General features: G+C 41.3%; 1 protein-coding gene across 1 annotated transcript; it reads right to left on the bottom strand.

Moving 5' to 3' along the window:
* Positions 1-347: 347 nt before the first annotated feature.
* LOC128467993 (uncharacterized) lies at positions 348-7,792 on the bottom strand. Its single transcript, XM_053449772.1, has 7 exons — positions 6,665-7,792; positions 4,665-4,693; positions 4,403-4,522; positions 3,537-3,603; positions 2,552-2,659; positions 1,582-1,977; positions 348-1,289 (listed from the first exon to the last, which is right to left on the bottom strand). The coding sequence occupies exons 1-7, from the start codon at positions 7,790-7,792 to the stop codon at positions 348-350; spliced, it is 2,790 nt and encodes a 929-aa protein (XP_053305747.1).
* Positions 7,793-13,891: the final 6,099 nt, after the last annotated feature.

Genomic DNA, 13,891 nt, shown 5'->3' with positions numbered 1-13,891 from the left:
TAAAACTAAGAACATTACCTGGTCAAAGGTAAAAAAACAGTGGGCAAAAATACATATAATACCTATAACATAATTCTCCATAGTTTGCTCTTTACATTGATAAGTTTGCTTACATTTAGCTTTTTTCATCTAGCTTTCATGTGGTACACTAATAACATATACCGTATATATTTGATTCTAAGTTCATTAATAGATGTTGTATAATGTTACGGATTTTTGCTAAATCTTGCTAAATCTCAGTAAGGGTGTTTTTTCTCATGTCTAAATGCAGCTATACGACAGATTTATTCAATACTTTTTTATTGTTAATATAGAATATTATATTACTTCACACAGTGGTTAATAAACTAAAGCAACGTTGAATCCACTGAAGCATTATCACTTAATTTCTTATTTTCAACCTTAGTAGCCATGAACTTGGACCGTAACGCAGCTTGGCCTTCTCTTGATTCCACCTCATTCAGTGTCTGGAAGTGCACTGTTCTCTCTCTTCTTGGTTTCCTTTGGGGAATGTCTTCTGGTCTCTTGGTTTGGGGGAAGCTATCCCAATCCCCTATAAGCGATTCATTTCCTGATGGGCTTTTTAGACTGAGTGGAAGGGAATGGTCAGTGAAAAGATCTGAGGAATACCCAGGCACTTGACTGCACATGGACCCAGATTGTCGAAGACACTCAGATTCGTAAGGGAGTAAACTTGCCTGTTGTCCAGTCAGATGGAAACCAGTTTCATCTATAACACTTGGATTTGGAAAAGAATTCCTTATGCTTCTTGGAAGAGGTGACCTCTTAGCTGGAAGTGGAGGTGTAGCATAGTCACTTGAATGGAATGCCTGACTGGACATTGTACTAGAGAAGCAACTGGGAGAACATCTTTCAGAATTCTTTGATGTGTCTCTGCATTTTGCTGAGTTAGATAAATGGTTTGAATCACCTCTAGAGACACCATCACTCATTGTAAATTGAAGGTCAGCTCTTCTAGGATAACCATTTGGTGAAACATTAGCATTGGAGTACTCACCTATGTTTTTGGGGTGGGTGGCAGGACTTTGCTCGGAAGAGCTACTTAAACCCAAAATAGTATCTAGTATCTTTTGTGCTGAGAGGTAGTTCAGCTCCTGAGATGGTATCTGACCCCAGTTAACGTGAAGCTCATCTCCAGAGCTTTCAGAACTGTTGGGCCTGGTGTGGTGTTTACGAGGTAAGACACGATGAGTGGGAAGAAGGTTAGGAACAGGAAAAGTAGGTTTCAAAGAAGCAGATACTGTGTTTTCTGTTCTAGTTTCAGCAGCCTGTGGACGACAAACTATTGTCAGTTTGCTTAATTAAAATTAAAATAACTTTTTATCATCACTGAATATATGAACCTCTAAGAACTACGGTATTTGTCCTTCATAGAGAGAAAGGCTTAAGAAACATTTTGTTACATTGCAAAGGGTGATTAATATCTGGCTTATAATATATAAAGTATGTAAGATTAGACAATAGTTTCAGTCTATCTATAGTGGATGGCAGCTTCATCCTTAGCCATATTAAATTAATATTGCTCACTACAAGCCTATAAGAGAGCAACCTTTTTCTTACATCCAAAGTAACTCCATCCTTCCGATCATCAGAAAAACTCTCTCCAAGCATAGGAAATCGAGGTGGAAGGAGCTTGCAGGCAGGAAGGACATCTTCTAAGCTGCAATCACTCTCTGTCGAGGTGTAAATGGAATGAAGAGTGGGCAAAAACTTCTGCTTTTTAGGACTCCACGGGGTGAAAGCAGTCAGTAGTGGACCTGTAGATACCCCCATAGTCTTTTCTGCAGTACATTGCAAGTTACTGCCATTAGAATCTTGGCAACAGGTCTCTGAGGAGATGCCAGCTGATGTGGTATCCTGTAGAGATTTAAAATGACTGCCTACATCAGTGGATACGTGTGACGTCTTTACTGAATCCAGCATATCAGGTGGCAAATGGCGAAGCAAGGAGGAAACCTTAAATGTAATTATAGACAGCAAAGTAACCATTAACTTTTGGCCTTTCCATGTATTAGTACTGATTGCAAAAAGTACACTAGCATGCATCATCACAAATTTCAGAAACTAAAAAAGTTTTGGTATCACTTTATAGCACATGACAAAGTAGTACTTGATAAGATATTCTATTATTATTACTAGGTTCTTGTTTCTGTACTTATTATACTTCTGCACAATGATGAATATCTATGATCTAACAATTGTGTAAAATGGCACTTTCCCTTCTGCAAAAACCAGTGTAGAAAAGGCTGTTTTTACATTCAGTGACATTATGACATTTTTGTCATAATGCATGTAATGTTTCAATAAGCAGATATATCACATGCATCATGATGCCAGCAAACAGATATTTTGAAAAAATACCTACAGAAAATCAGTTCCTCCACTACTTCTACTCAGGCTCTCATGGGAGTTGTTAGGAAAGGTAAAAAAAAATGTAACAAGGTATTTACAGATGTAAGTGTGGGAAAGGAAATTTAATGTTTCACTCAAAACATAGGTTTACTTCATTAGATTTATTTGAGCATCTTACATTGAGTTTCTCCAATGCGCAGATGGTGCTCTGAGCCCTTACTAGATGGTCAAGGAGTTCAGTGATCTTCTGGTTCAGAGAATCCCTGTTGGTCTCCAAATTATCATTCTTTGTCCAAATAAGCAAGAGATGGGTGCATTAATGTAGATAATTCATGATTAGGATGAGACAAAAGACATAAAGCAAGTGTTAGATTTACTGATAAAGAAAGGGTAATCTTAAGGGTTTAAATAAGTTTAAATAAGTTGATGCCCTGCTTGTTAAATTGTGTGGAAACATAACTGCATTGCCACCTTCAGGGACACACTTCACTCAGTCGTTGTCTTTGTTATACTCCATGCTATAGTCCATATCATTCTAGTAAGGTAAAAGTGATCAGCAAGGCTTCATTCTACAAACCTCCTTACAGTCAATCAGTAGCTGAATGTTCTGAATGTATGTTCAGAAAACTTTAATTGGCAAGGGAGGAAGGAAAGCCACAATTATGGGGAAATTATTGCTGTACCTAGGGGGTTGGTATTCTTGGCTAACCTATGAATTATTGGCCTATACTACCATACGCAGACACTGCAATATTTATGACTTCCAGAATAATTAAAATGCAACAGCATGTTTTGTAATAGGAACAAAAAAGGTTCTAATAGCTTAGGATAATGTAACCTTGTACTAAACAACCTGATAGCACACTAGATTATAAAAGTAATAAAAGAAGACAGGGGAGGACTGGTACAACTCAATCCGAAGGGGCAAATCTGGGAATATTGCCTAGAAATAATCAGAAAACATTTGGCAGATAACACAATGCCCATTCTCGACCAAAAACTATTTACAGAATTCTAGACACTGTGGTAGTTTCAGGTGGTGGCCCCACAGCAGCCCAGGGAGCAATTGCCCCCCTGCCCCACCTTGTCAGACCTTCACTAAAAGGAGAAAAGTCTTTAAGGATCCTCAGCCAAACTATGCATACATCAAGATGGGTGCTTACAGCAGAATGAAGATTATTTTCTCGCGACTGGTCATTCAGCTCAGTGCCAGGAAAGCTTTCATTGTTCCTGAAGAGGGAAGGAGGTACAACCCATATATTAAGCTCCATACCTTTCTAACAAAATTCATCATCTAGCCCATTGAACATGTCACTGTAATTGGATCACTGCATTTCGGTGTTAAGAGTCATTAACACGTCATAACTGTCGCTTCACAAGATCATGCCCTTGATATGTTATTGACCCCTTTAGGGAAAGTGTTAGCACTGCATGACCAAATGGCTCCTTTGACCACTAAAACGTATATGTATATTGCAGGGCTGCATTAAACTCAGTGCTGCAGTGTATGATATTACTAACAAGTGTCTCCTGGTTAAATGAGTGATTTGGTCACTCTGTTTTAAAACATTACCCATAGTACTACCATAAGAACACTTTTTCAAGAAATCATTGGAAAACCAGTATTGGACAGTATTCTATTTTATGCTTGTCATATCACATTAAGCATGTTAAACATATTTTATATTGGCAATACCTAGTATTGAGTCTTGCATCATCCTCAGCAATTTTCTGACTGATACACCTGTTTATATGCGTATCCTTTAAGGTCTATTTACATGTGACCTGCTGTTCACACGTAAAGGGTCACTGGCTCTGTATGCCACATGAAAAAAGGTAACTGAGACATGAAGTTTTTTGTTTTGTTTGTAATCATCTAAAATAACTTGTAATCCACATAATGCAGACCAGAAACAAGCGGTCCACATAGAGTAAGTAATATATGCGATTAATCATATAGGTTAAAAAAAAATTTTGTGTGAAGTTTCCTTTGAATGTGTGTCTAGTCCTGAATGTCCTAAGTTCTTACCTGCTGGACGTATCCGGGACATTATCATTGCTTTGTCTTGGCAGAGAACTCCCATGGTCACCCCACCAGTCTGGAGGGGGTATGATAGGTACCTGGGTGATCAGCTCTTTGGAAGATTCACTAATACATTGCAAAGGAGACATACAAAGTACGTGCATTATAAACGAATAGAAGGAAAAGCTCATTAGTAAACTAGATATGCTAAAAAGGATGAAAGCGGGCATAGAAACAAATGGAACCGCTTATTTACAGAGGTACTCACCAGTTTTGAGGGTTATCAATGTATGGCGCCTTGATGGAAAAGATAAAACAGTTACTTGTTATGGTAAAACATATTTCAGTTAAAACAGACATATACAGTATCATGTAGGCTTCATGTAGATGTTTAGGGGATTCTAAGGAGGACATTGCATTTGGTGTGCTTGTATCTATCATCCATTCATAGTATAAGTCCTCAAGAATGGATATTATGGGCCCCTTGTTACACCCCCCCACTTTCATATGGGTCTAAAATCATCAGTGATCTAGCATGGGAGAGGGGAGATCGTTCTACATTTACAGACTAGTGGTGTGTAGGTGAAACCAATAAATCATGTAAAACAAATTTATTTACTTAGAACAACTGAGAAGAAGCACACCATATAAATAGTATAAATGTATTACATTTATTCAAGTGTCACACATGTTGTTTTAATAAATTAGTGATGAAGGTGTTGCTCATTAATTTATTAAAATAATATTTCTGATGTATTAATGCATTTAATACAGTTGTACTATGTTTGGTGTGCAGTTCTGCTCCTTCTCAAATATTCTATATATGTTGTATAGCCTGCACAGGAGACAGCCTATTAGCAGTCCTATTTGCACCCAATTACCGTAACTAATTGAAATATTTTCTTCTCTGGTTTGGCTTACAAACATGTTTTTTCTTAATCAATTTACTTAGTTGTTTGTGTTACATTTTGTAGATCGGTATTAATATCTAGATTTAGGTAGAGGTTCTGGTAGTGTTCCATATGAATGACAAGGGAATGTAGTCAAACATTATTAACATATTAAAATATTGACTACAACACAAACCCCAGGAGTATAGTAACTAGTTCAAAGAAAGAAAGACTTCTTACTAGATGAACAGCTCATGGACAGGGTCTGTTGGTCATTTATTCTTAAAGTCTTGGAGCGTTGGAGACGCATGAATCAGGTTTTTTCCAACACATTCCAACTTATTTCTATCTACATATGAGGGTAGTTCTTGCAAATGAAGAACTCACGTGTCGCTCTATAAGCATAGTGTACCATGGGTGCTACTAGCATAAACTCTAGAACACTCCCTGAAAAACAAATCTGGTGGGCTCTTTCAAAGCACAGAGAGGGAAAAGGCTGTTCAAGTTTTCCACTGATAGACATAGTAATGTATCAACAAAAGGAAAGAGTGAGCTGGGAGCTGTTACCTTAAAGAACATGTAGGACTACTGCAGTGAAAAGATGGTGCAAGGTCTGTACCTGAACTATACCCTACAGAGTGGCCCTATGAGCATAGCTGTAAGATCCCCCAAGATGCATGGTATCTTAGCATGCATAGCCAGCTGCAATACACTTGTAGAGTGATGGAGAATCACTGGGGTCACTTCTGGAAGCCACTTGGGGAGAATTATTTGAACATATAAAAGGATAAGGGGATATTCAATTCCATGACAATTTTAAACACAGTTCAAAATAAGAAGTTAGTGTGTGGTTAGGGCACAGGGAGATGTAATTAGAGGATGACTTATATTGTATTTACTGTGTGTACCCATAATAATCATTTTCACTGAAAGGATGGCACTATCTGCATCATTTGTTTGTATAGCATACCATAAAAGTATATAGGGTAGGTTAACACTAGTATGCTGTGTGTACATCTTGACGTAGGAGTGTGTGAGAAGATTAAAATTGTGCAGTGTGTATGCATTGTGATGCCAGTCATAACTGCAATGTGAATTTATACCATAGTGTCACAGTGGCATGATTTTACTTGGGTCAACTCATCAACTCATAATGTACAGAAGTATGTGGGAGGCAAGCACCTCTTGTACTATGGGTATATGTCATGGTGGAGCCTTTGCGTCTGGGGCTGGTATTTTCTTTGTGTATTATGGTGTATATTGTGGATATGGCTTTTAGTGTGCATGCAGTTGGCCAGATCTGTACTTATTTATTACGTGACACAGTATACAACTCAGAACAAAGTTGAACAGACATGCCTTTTGTTTAAATACTTACCTGTTCTTGTAGCATTGCTCTATCGCCTTTGCAGTCTTCTTCTCTCATCCATTGGATTCGTTCTAACCTACTCCTGCCTTTTATTTCTCTTTCTTGGGATGTTATCTGTGGATTGCTTGCTTTGTTCTTTCTGGGATTTTGTTTTATGGGTGGAGGACTCTGTGTTTTTTTCACTGTTCTTTTTTTCCAGGCTGATGAGGAGGCAGAATCAGGGCTAGTGCTCATATCTCTACTCCTGCGAGGACTGGGTGCATTAGCACCTACCTTTGGTCTAGTTGTCTCTCCCTTTCCTCTCCCTTTTCTTCTCTGCTCTTGCCGCTCAGTCATAGCATCATGTCTTCTTTTTTCTCTAGAACCTGAGCTGTCAGTGCTCGAGTTCTTCCATGGGTCCAGGGCACCAACAACTTGACTTTCCTTCACTCCCAAAGAATTTAGATTCGAAGGGCTCAACACCTGGATAGTGATTTCATCTAGGAAGCGAGAGAACCTCTGCTTTTGCTCAATAACTTTCCTGTTGTCCTTTGCTTGCCTTTTGTCACTTTGCTTTACTGCTAGTGCTTCCATGGACCTGGCTCGCCGGCCACCTTCTATTAAGGTTTTCTTCTCTAATCCTCCATGGGTGTCATCCTTTCTTTGTGGTGAGTATCCCTTCAACTTAGTTGATCCAACTCTGTTGTCACTGGTAATAATCTTCTCTGTACTCTCCAGTTGCTTTAGTTCTGAAGCACCTTTTTGCTGCATATTGATTGCTTCCTTCTCATAAGTATTTCTCTTTCCTCTCGCAATGGAGAGATCATTGCAGGAGCGGGAATGAGGGGCACAAGAGTAGTATCTTGGAAAGCCTACCTGGCCTCTGAAGCTAGATTCTGAAGACCATTGTGATGAAGACGATGAGGGGGAAGATGAGGAAAGAGATGCATTATTGTATGGGTCTTTCATTCTATTCCAACTTGATCTCTCTTCCTCTTCCTTTTTGGCAGATCTGCGGATAGCAGAGTGGGGCAGTGGGGTAAAGAATTTTTCCATAACCTCCAACTTTCCAGCTGCCACTTCACAACCACTTTGATCCTCCCAAGAAGTCTTTGCTTCTGACAGATGGATTTTCCCTGATTCTCTGTGTCTGTTCATCATTTCATAAAAAATCTGCTGTCCTCTTTCTCAGCACTGCACCGTCAAACTGTAATCTTTCTTGTCCTCTTGTTTAAGGGTTCATTATGAATTAAAGTCCATTGACGCAGGGAATGAGATCATGCACATAGAAATGCTACACAACCCAAATTGAGGACTATTGATGAGTTGATTTATTAGACCTTAGGCCATAGCTAACCCAAAAAAATAAATCAATTACACTAACACAACACACAGGGAATTACACAGCTTGTGAACAACCAATGTGACATTTATTCAATTCTCTACAGGGCAAAAATATTTATGTGGCACAGTTATGTAATGCGTTTTGAGTGGTGAAAGCTTTTAGTGATATAGAATAACATATTACATATTATTGCTCAGTTTGGTTTAACAAAACAACACATATCAAAGGCAGGGTTTAAAATAAAATAACCCTCAATTAAAAAAAAAAATACTAAAACTAGGGACTATTCAAAAAGAAGCTGAGTGATCAGTTGAATTAAAGGTTAAACTGACCATGCTGGTTTGTAGTTACGTGCTAACACCCACAAAATAACCTGTATATTCACACATTTGTGAGTTGTTTGCACATGCAACTTTACATATTGCAAATTTTAAGTGAGGGCATTTGAGTTAGTCAATTAACTTGAACATCACAGTCTGAAACTTTCAAAATTATTGAAAAAAATAACCCATATATACGTTAATATATATTTTGTTTTAAGTAAAAAAAAGAGTAATGAATGGAGAGATTATGATCGCCTCCCCTTTTCCCCTCACCTCATATCCTGTTGGGGTTATAAATCAACCTTGGGGATATAGTACCAAACTTACCCTCTTGCACAATGCACCCTGTGTGCAATGGAATGACTCAAAATTATTAAATACCCTTGTGGACATCAGGTGCAAGTTCCAATGTCAATTGGCATTAGAGAATTTGCGAGTTGGACTTCAAACATAGAAGCATAGGAAATGACAGCAGATAAGAACCAATCGACCCATCTTGTCTGTCCAACCCCTGAATACTTTACTTAGTCCCTGGCATTATCGCCTTCACTGTATTCTACCACTTCTCCTAGAAGGCAATTCCATGCATCCACTACCTTTTCGCAAAAGTAAAATTTCCTGATGTTACCTTTAAACGTTTGCTCATATAGCTTAAGCCGGAGCCCAGAAGTTCCCAGGTATGCTGGTAAGTCGGGGGAGGATACGAGTGGCATATAAGGGCTTTCTAGAAGGTAAGAGTGGCATATAGGGGGTTAAAAAGAATCTCAGGGAGGCAGAGTGGCATAAAGGGGTTGTAAAGAATATCAGGGAGGCATAAAGGCATATAGGGGGTTAAAAGGAATATCAGGGTGGCAGAGTAGCATATAGGGGGTTAAAATGAATATCAGGGAGGCAGAGTGGCATATAGGGGTGTATAAAGCATATCAGGGGGGCAAAGTGGCATATAGGGGTATAAGGCAAATCTGGGGGGCAGATGTGCATAACTGGGGGCAAGTTGGCTAATAAAAGGAAATAAAAAGAAAAAATTCTCAATCATAGTTTTTATTAAATATGAAAAAAATTGTTTACATGTGAACTAATATTTATCTTTCTTCCAGGCTATATATGGTAAGATGTTTTAACCTTTCCTGGTAAGTTTTATCCTCTTATCCATTAAACATCTTCGTATCCTCCTGGAGATACGGTCTCCAGTACTGTACACAATATTCCAATTGGGATCTAACCAGTAATCTGTACAATGGCATGAGCGTTTCCCCCTTTCTGCTGCTAATACCTCTCCTTATACAACCAAGCATTCTGCTAGCATTTCCCGTTGTTCTATTGCATTGTCTGAAGTCAGTTTATGGCAGAATTTATCGGAAAGGATAAAGCTATATGATAAAGTAAACAAAAGTCAGTTCCTGCTATCCAGAAAAATATTAACTTTTAAATGAAATTTCCACATCCTACAATGAACTTGGATTACTACTGGTATATTCCCTTTAGAAAATGTCAACATATTCCCTAATCTGCTACTAGAAATTTAATCTTTCCTGTCACTAAATACATTTACCGTTTTTTATCCATACAAAGGCTTCTAGCCAAATAGGTAGGAATGTATTCATTGTAGGGATGTGGAATTATAATGCAAATACTGAGACATATTATGGTATATGACTGAGCGCCACTGGCATCAACCAATTACGGGCAGCTGCCATCATCTAACTCCTGACGCGTCTAACTCCTGACGGCAAGTGTCAGAGAAGGCACCTGCCATCGACCAATAGAGTCGCTCATATGGAACTTTAACTTGTGATGCCGAAACTTGGCCTGGGGGGTTTTAGGAGTTAAAGGTCCATATAAGTGACTCTATTGGTTGCTGGCACTTAGCTCCTCTGGCATCAACCAATGAAGGACAGCTGCCGGGGAGAAGAATGAATAAAATGAGAAATGATAGAGAAATTGGAGGAGATGAGGGAGAAAGTAGAGATGAGAAAAAACCAAAGTACAGGTGAGAGAAAAAAAAGAGCAAATAGGGAACGAAGAGACAAAAGAAGAAGTGAAATAGGAAATTAAAAGAGAGAGAAATGAGAAGGGAAGCAGAAAAGCGTGAGGAGAGGAGAGAGCAAATGTCATCCATCCCTCTACATTCTAATTGTGTAACAGAGCCCTGTACAATAAGTCTTAAGTCTGTCCAGATCCTCCTCCTGCAAAAAGGAGGTATTGGAGGTTCTTGTGGTCAGTTAGGATGTCGGACCAGTGCCCCCTACCACCAAGGCGAGGATGATGGTAAAGAGCTCCTTGTTGCCTGCACCATAATTCCTCTCTGTTGGGGTGAAGTGCTTGGAGAAAAAAATCAAAAGCATGAAAAGGGCCACTATAGAAGGACCTCTGGGACAGAACAGCTCCACTGTCAGGGTTCAGCCCCAGCCCTGGAAACTGCCAGGCCGCCCCTTTAAGAGGTCTACCTGGAGTTGAACTCCTCTCCACAGCCGGCTGGTTTTTTTATTTGTGTCTGTATTTTATGTACCTTTGCCCTCTTTCCCTTATACATCTGAGGATCTCGGCTCCTCACTCCACCCCCTGTGTTCCTTGCCTTGTTCCCTGTCCTTTGTGGCATCCTGTACCATGCTTGTATTATCTGGCTATGAAAATAATCAATGTTCTGTGTATTTATGTTCAGCTGTGTTTTGTTATACTATTACCCTGCTTCCCTCACGTGAAGCCTAGACAACTCACACCTGATCTAATGAACAGGCTTTATATCCCTGCCTCTCAGTAACAGAGGGGTGAGTTCATTAAGTTCATAGTTCATGCCAGATGCTGGATCTGTCTGCTGGACCGACCGACCGACCGACCGACCGACCGACCGACCGACCGACCGACCGACCGACCGACCTACCTACCTACCTACATACCTACCTACTTACCTACCTACCTCCCTGCCTGCCTGTTACCTCTTTGACCCGGACTGCCTTTCGGATTTACCCTTTTGCCAGCCTGTTACCTGTTTGACCCGGACTGCCTACTGGATTTCCCCTTTTTGCTTGCTACCTGTCCCAGACCCTTTTGAATACTTACCTGGACTTTTCTACCCTCATACTCCCATATGTATGATATGCCTCCTACTCTGCTGCTTCTGGTGAGATGTCTTGCTTTGCTTTGTGTAATATAACCTATAACCAAACATTCCACTTGTGTCATTTGTGAAGTTTGTTTCTATCACTGTGTTCTTACACTCCCGCGCTCTGGACTCCAACATCCAGTTAAGGGCTGGAATATGATGAGCCTGACATCCGCTTTCTGATGCGTCCACCTCTAGGATTAAGTGTTGCACAGTACAGTTGTCATGGGAAATGTTATCCAAGCAATTTCTCTTATCCATTGTTATCAGTTTATGGCAGTATTTATCGGAAAGTGATAAAGCTATATGATGGAGTAAACAAAAGTCAGTTCCAGGTATCCAGAAAAATATTAACTCTTACATTAACTTTCAATTCTTAGACTACATTGTACTTGGATTATTACTGGTATATTCCCTATCGAAAATGTCAATATATTTCCTAATATGCTATTGCCAATTCTATTGCCAATTTAATCTTTCCTGTCACTAAATACATTTACTATTTTCTTATCCATACAAAGGCTTCTTACCCAGTAGGTAGGAATGTATTCATTGTAGGGAGATGGAATTATAATGCAAATACTGTGACATATTCTGGCCTAGCAGACTAGGCGTATGTCTCCCTTATCACTGGTCTATTTACACTACCGAGGTCAGTGCCAAGCCGGCACATCATCCAAAGTTCGCCAATAATATGGATATTATTGGAATAAAAAGAAAATTAATTCAGTTTTTAAAGTATGGTTTTGATTGAGACATAAAACCTGCATGCCCCCCAACTGTCCCCATTTAGGCGGGACAGTCCCGATTTAGGCGGGACAGTCCCGATTTTGGGTCTCTGTCCCTCCGTCCCGCCAATCCCTTCCTCTGTCTCACTTTGCAGAGGCGAAGGAAGGGTGAGGTCAGGGCTGGGCCGGCCCACCGGGATACCACGCTTTCAATCCCGTTCGCAGCCACTCAGCGGCTGTTTTGAATGTTGGTCGGCAGACCCGCTGAGCGGCTGCGAACATGATTCAAAGTCTCTTCTGGGCGCCGGCGTCTCATGAAATTAATGGGGCTGGCGTGCACGCACCGCGTCTCCCAATGGCCGTGCCTCAGCTCTTCATCCCACTCCTTTTAAGACGTGGGACGAAGTGCTGAGGCAGGCCATTTAGCGGCACGGTGTGTGCACGCCGGCCCCTTTAATTTCATGAATGGCCTCCACCCGCTGCCCACACTAGACATCAGGAAGCAGTGGTAAGTCGGGGGAGTGTTATATGGGGGGCATAAGGCTTTTCTGGAGGCAGAGTGCCCCATGATATGCCTTTCAAACCCCTATATGCCACTCTGCCTCCAGAAATGCCTTATACCCCCCTATATGCCACTCTGTCCCATGATATGCCTTTTAACCCCCTATATCAGGGGGTTAGTCAGAAGTTTTTGTTCAGGGAGAATGTTAATTGCTTTAAAGGAATTAGGGAAATTCCAGCTACACGTCTTAGCCGTGGAATGAAACTGCCAAGGGAAATCTTTGACATAAAAGTTTGACATTTTGGTTTGCTTACAGTGGTTCTCCTGAATGCATAGAATTTGTGCCTTAGCTTTTTTGGCTTCCGACAGGAGAAGGCTACGTTTGTTGGGTGTGTTAAGCCTGTGACGGAACCTTCTGTCACTGGGGCTTTTGGAGGGAACTGATGGCTAGCCTCCTGCCTGCTGACAATGGGCCCTGACATTAGAAGGGGTTGCTTCTAATGTCAGGGCCCATTGAATGCTGGCGCTTTCCCAGGATCTGACCCCGGCAGCTGACTTAGAAGGGCTAGTCTACAGGGAATGGTACCTGGAGATGGACTACTTGTGTCTGCTGGAAGGCGGCCTCTCCATGACACTGGAGTCGGCAGATTCCATAGTCCCAGCTGAAGCGCTGGCAACAGGACAGAGTACCGCTGGCCTCTGCCCCGCACCTGCAACGGCCACAGGGATCCAGGGAGATGCAGCAGCTGGCCCATCTCCCCAGCGGCAGCAGGAGTACCAGGGAGGGGATGCAGGTGGCATCACTCCCCAGCGGCCGAGTGTGCACCAGGGAGACATCGCAGCCGGCCCATCTCCCCAGCGGCAGCCCGAGCACCAGGGAGGGGATGCAGGCGGCATCACTCCCCAGTTGCTGAGTGGACTCCAGGGGGAAGGACTTCTGTCCTGTCGGGAGTATTGGCAACTGGAGAGAGGCAGGACAGCCCCTCTCTACCTGCACTGCGGGACATGTATCCCACACTGGTGGATGAGACTGTGGTCGCCACCAATGTTCCATCTAATTTTTCTTAGTTGGCGTGCGCAGAAAATGTCTCTTGTGCACAATTTTTGGACGTGTGCGCTCTCTAAAAGAGCTGTGCGCGCGCACAAGCGCACAGCTTAGAGGGAACACTGGTCGCCACCTGTAGTCCCCAGAAATGCTCTGTTTCTGCTGATTTCCCCTATTGTATGTTTTTACACCTTTTCCACTCAGACTCAGA

The sequence above is a fragment of the Spea bombifrons genome, chromosome 10 (assembly GCF_027358695.1).
Source record: "Spea bombifrons isolate aSpeBom1 chromosome 10, aSpeBom1.2.pri, whole genome shotgun sequence".
Lineage (NCBI taxonomy): Eukaryota > Metazoa > Chordata > Amphibia > Anura > Pelobatidae > Spea > Spea bombifrons.
This window is presented reverse-complemented; position numbering and strand designations above follow the sequence as displayed.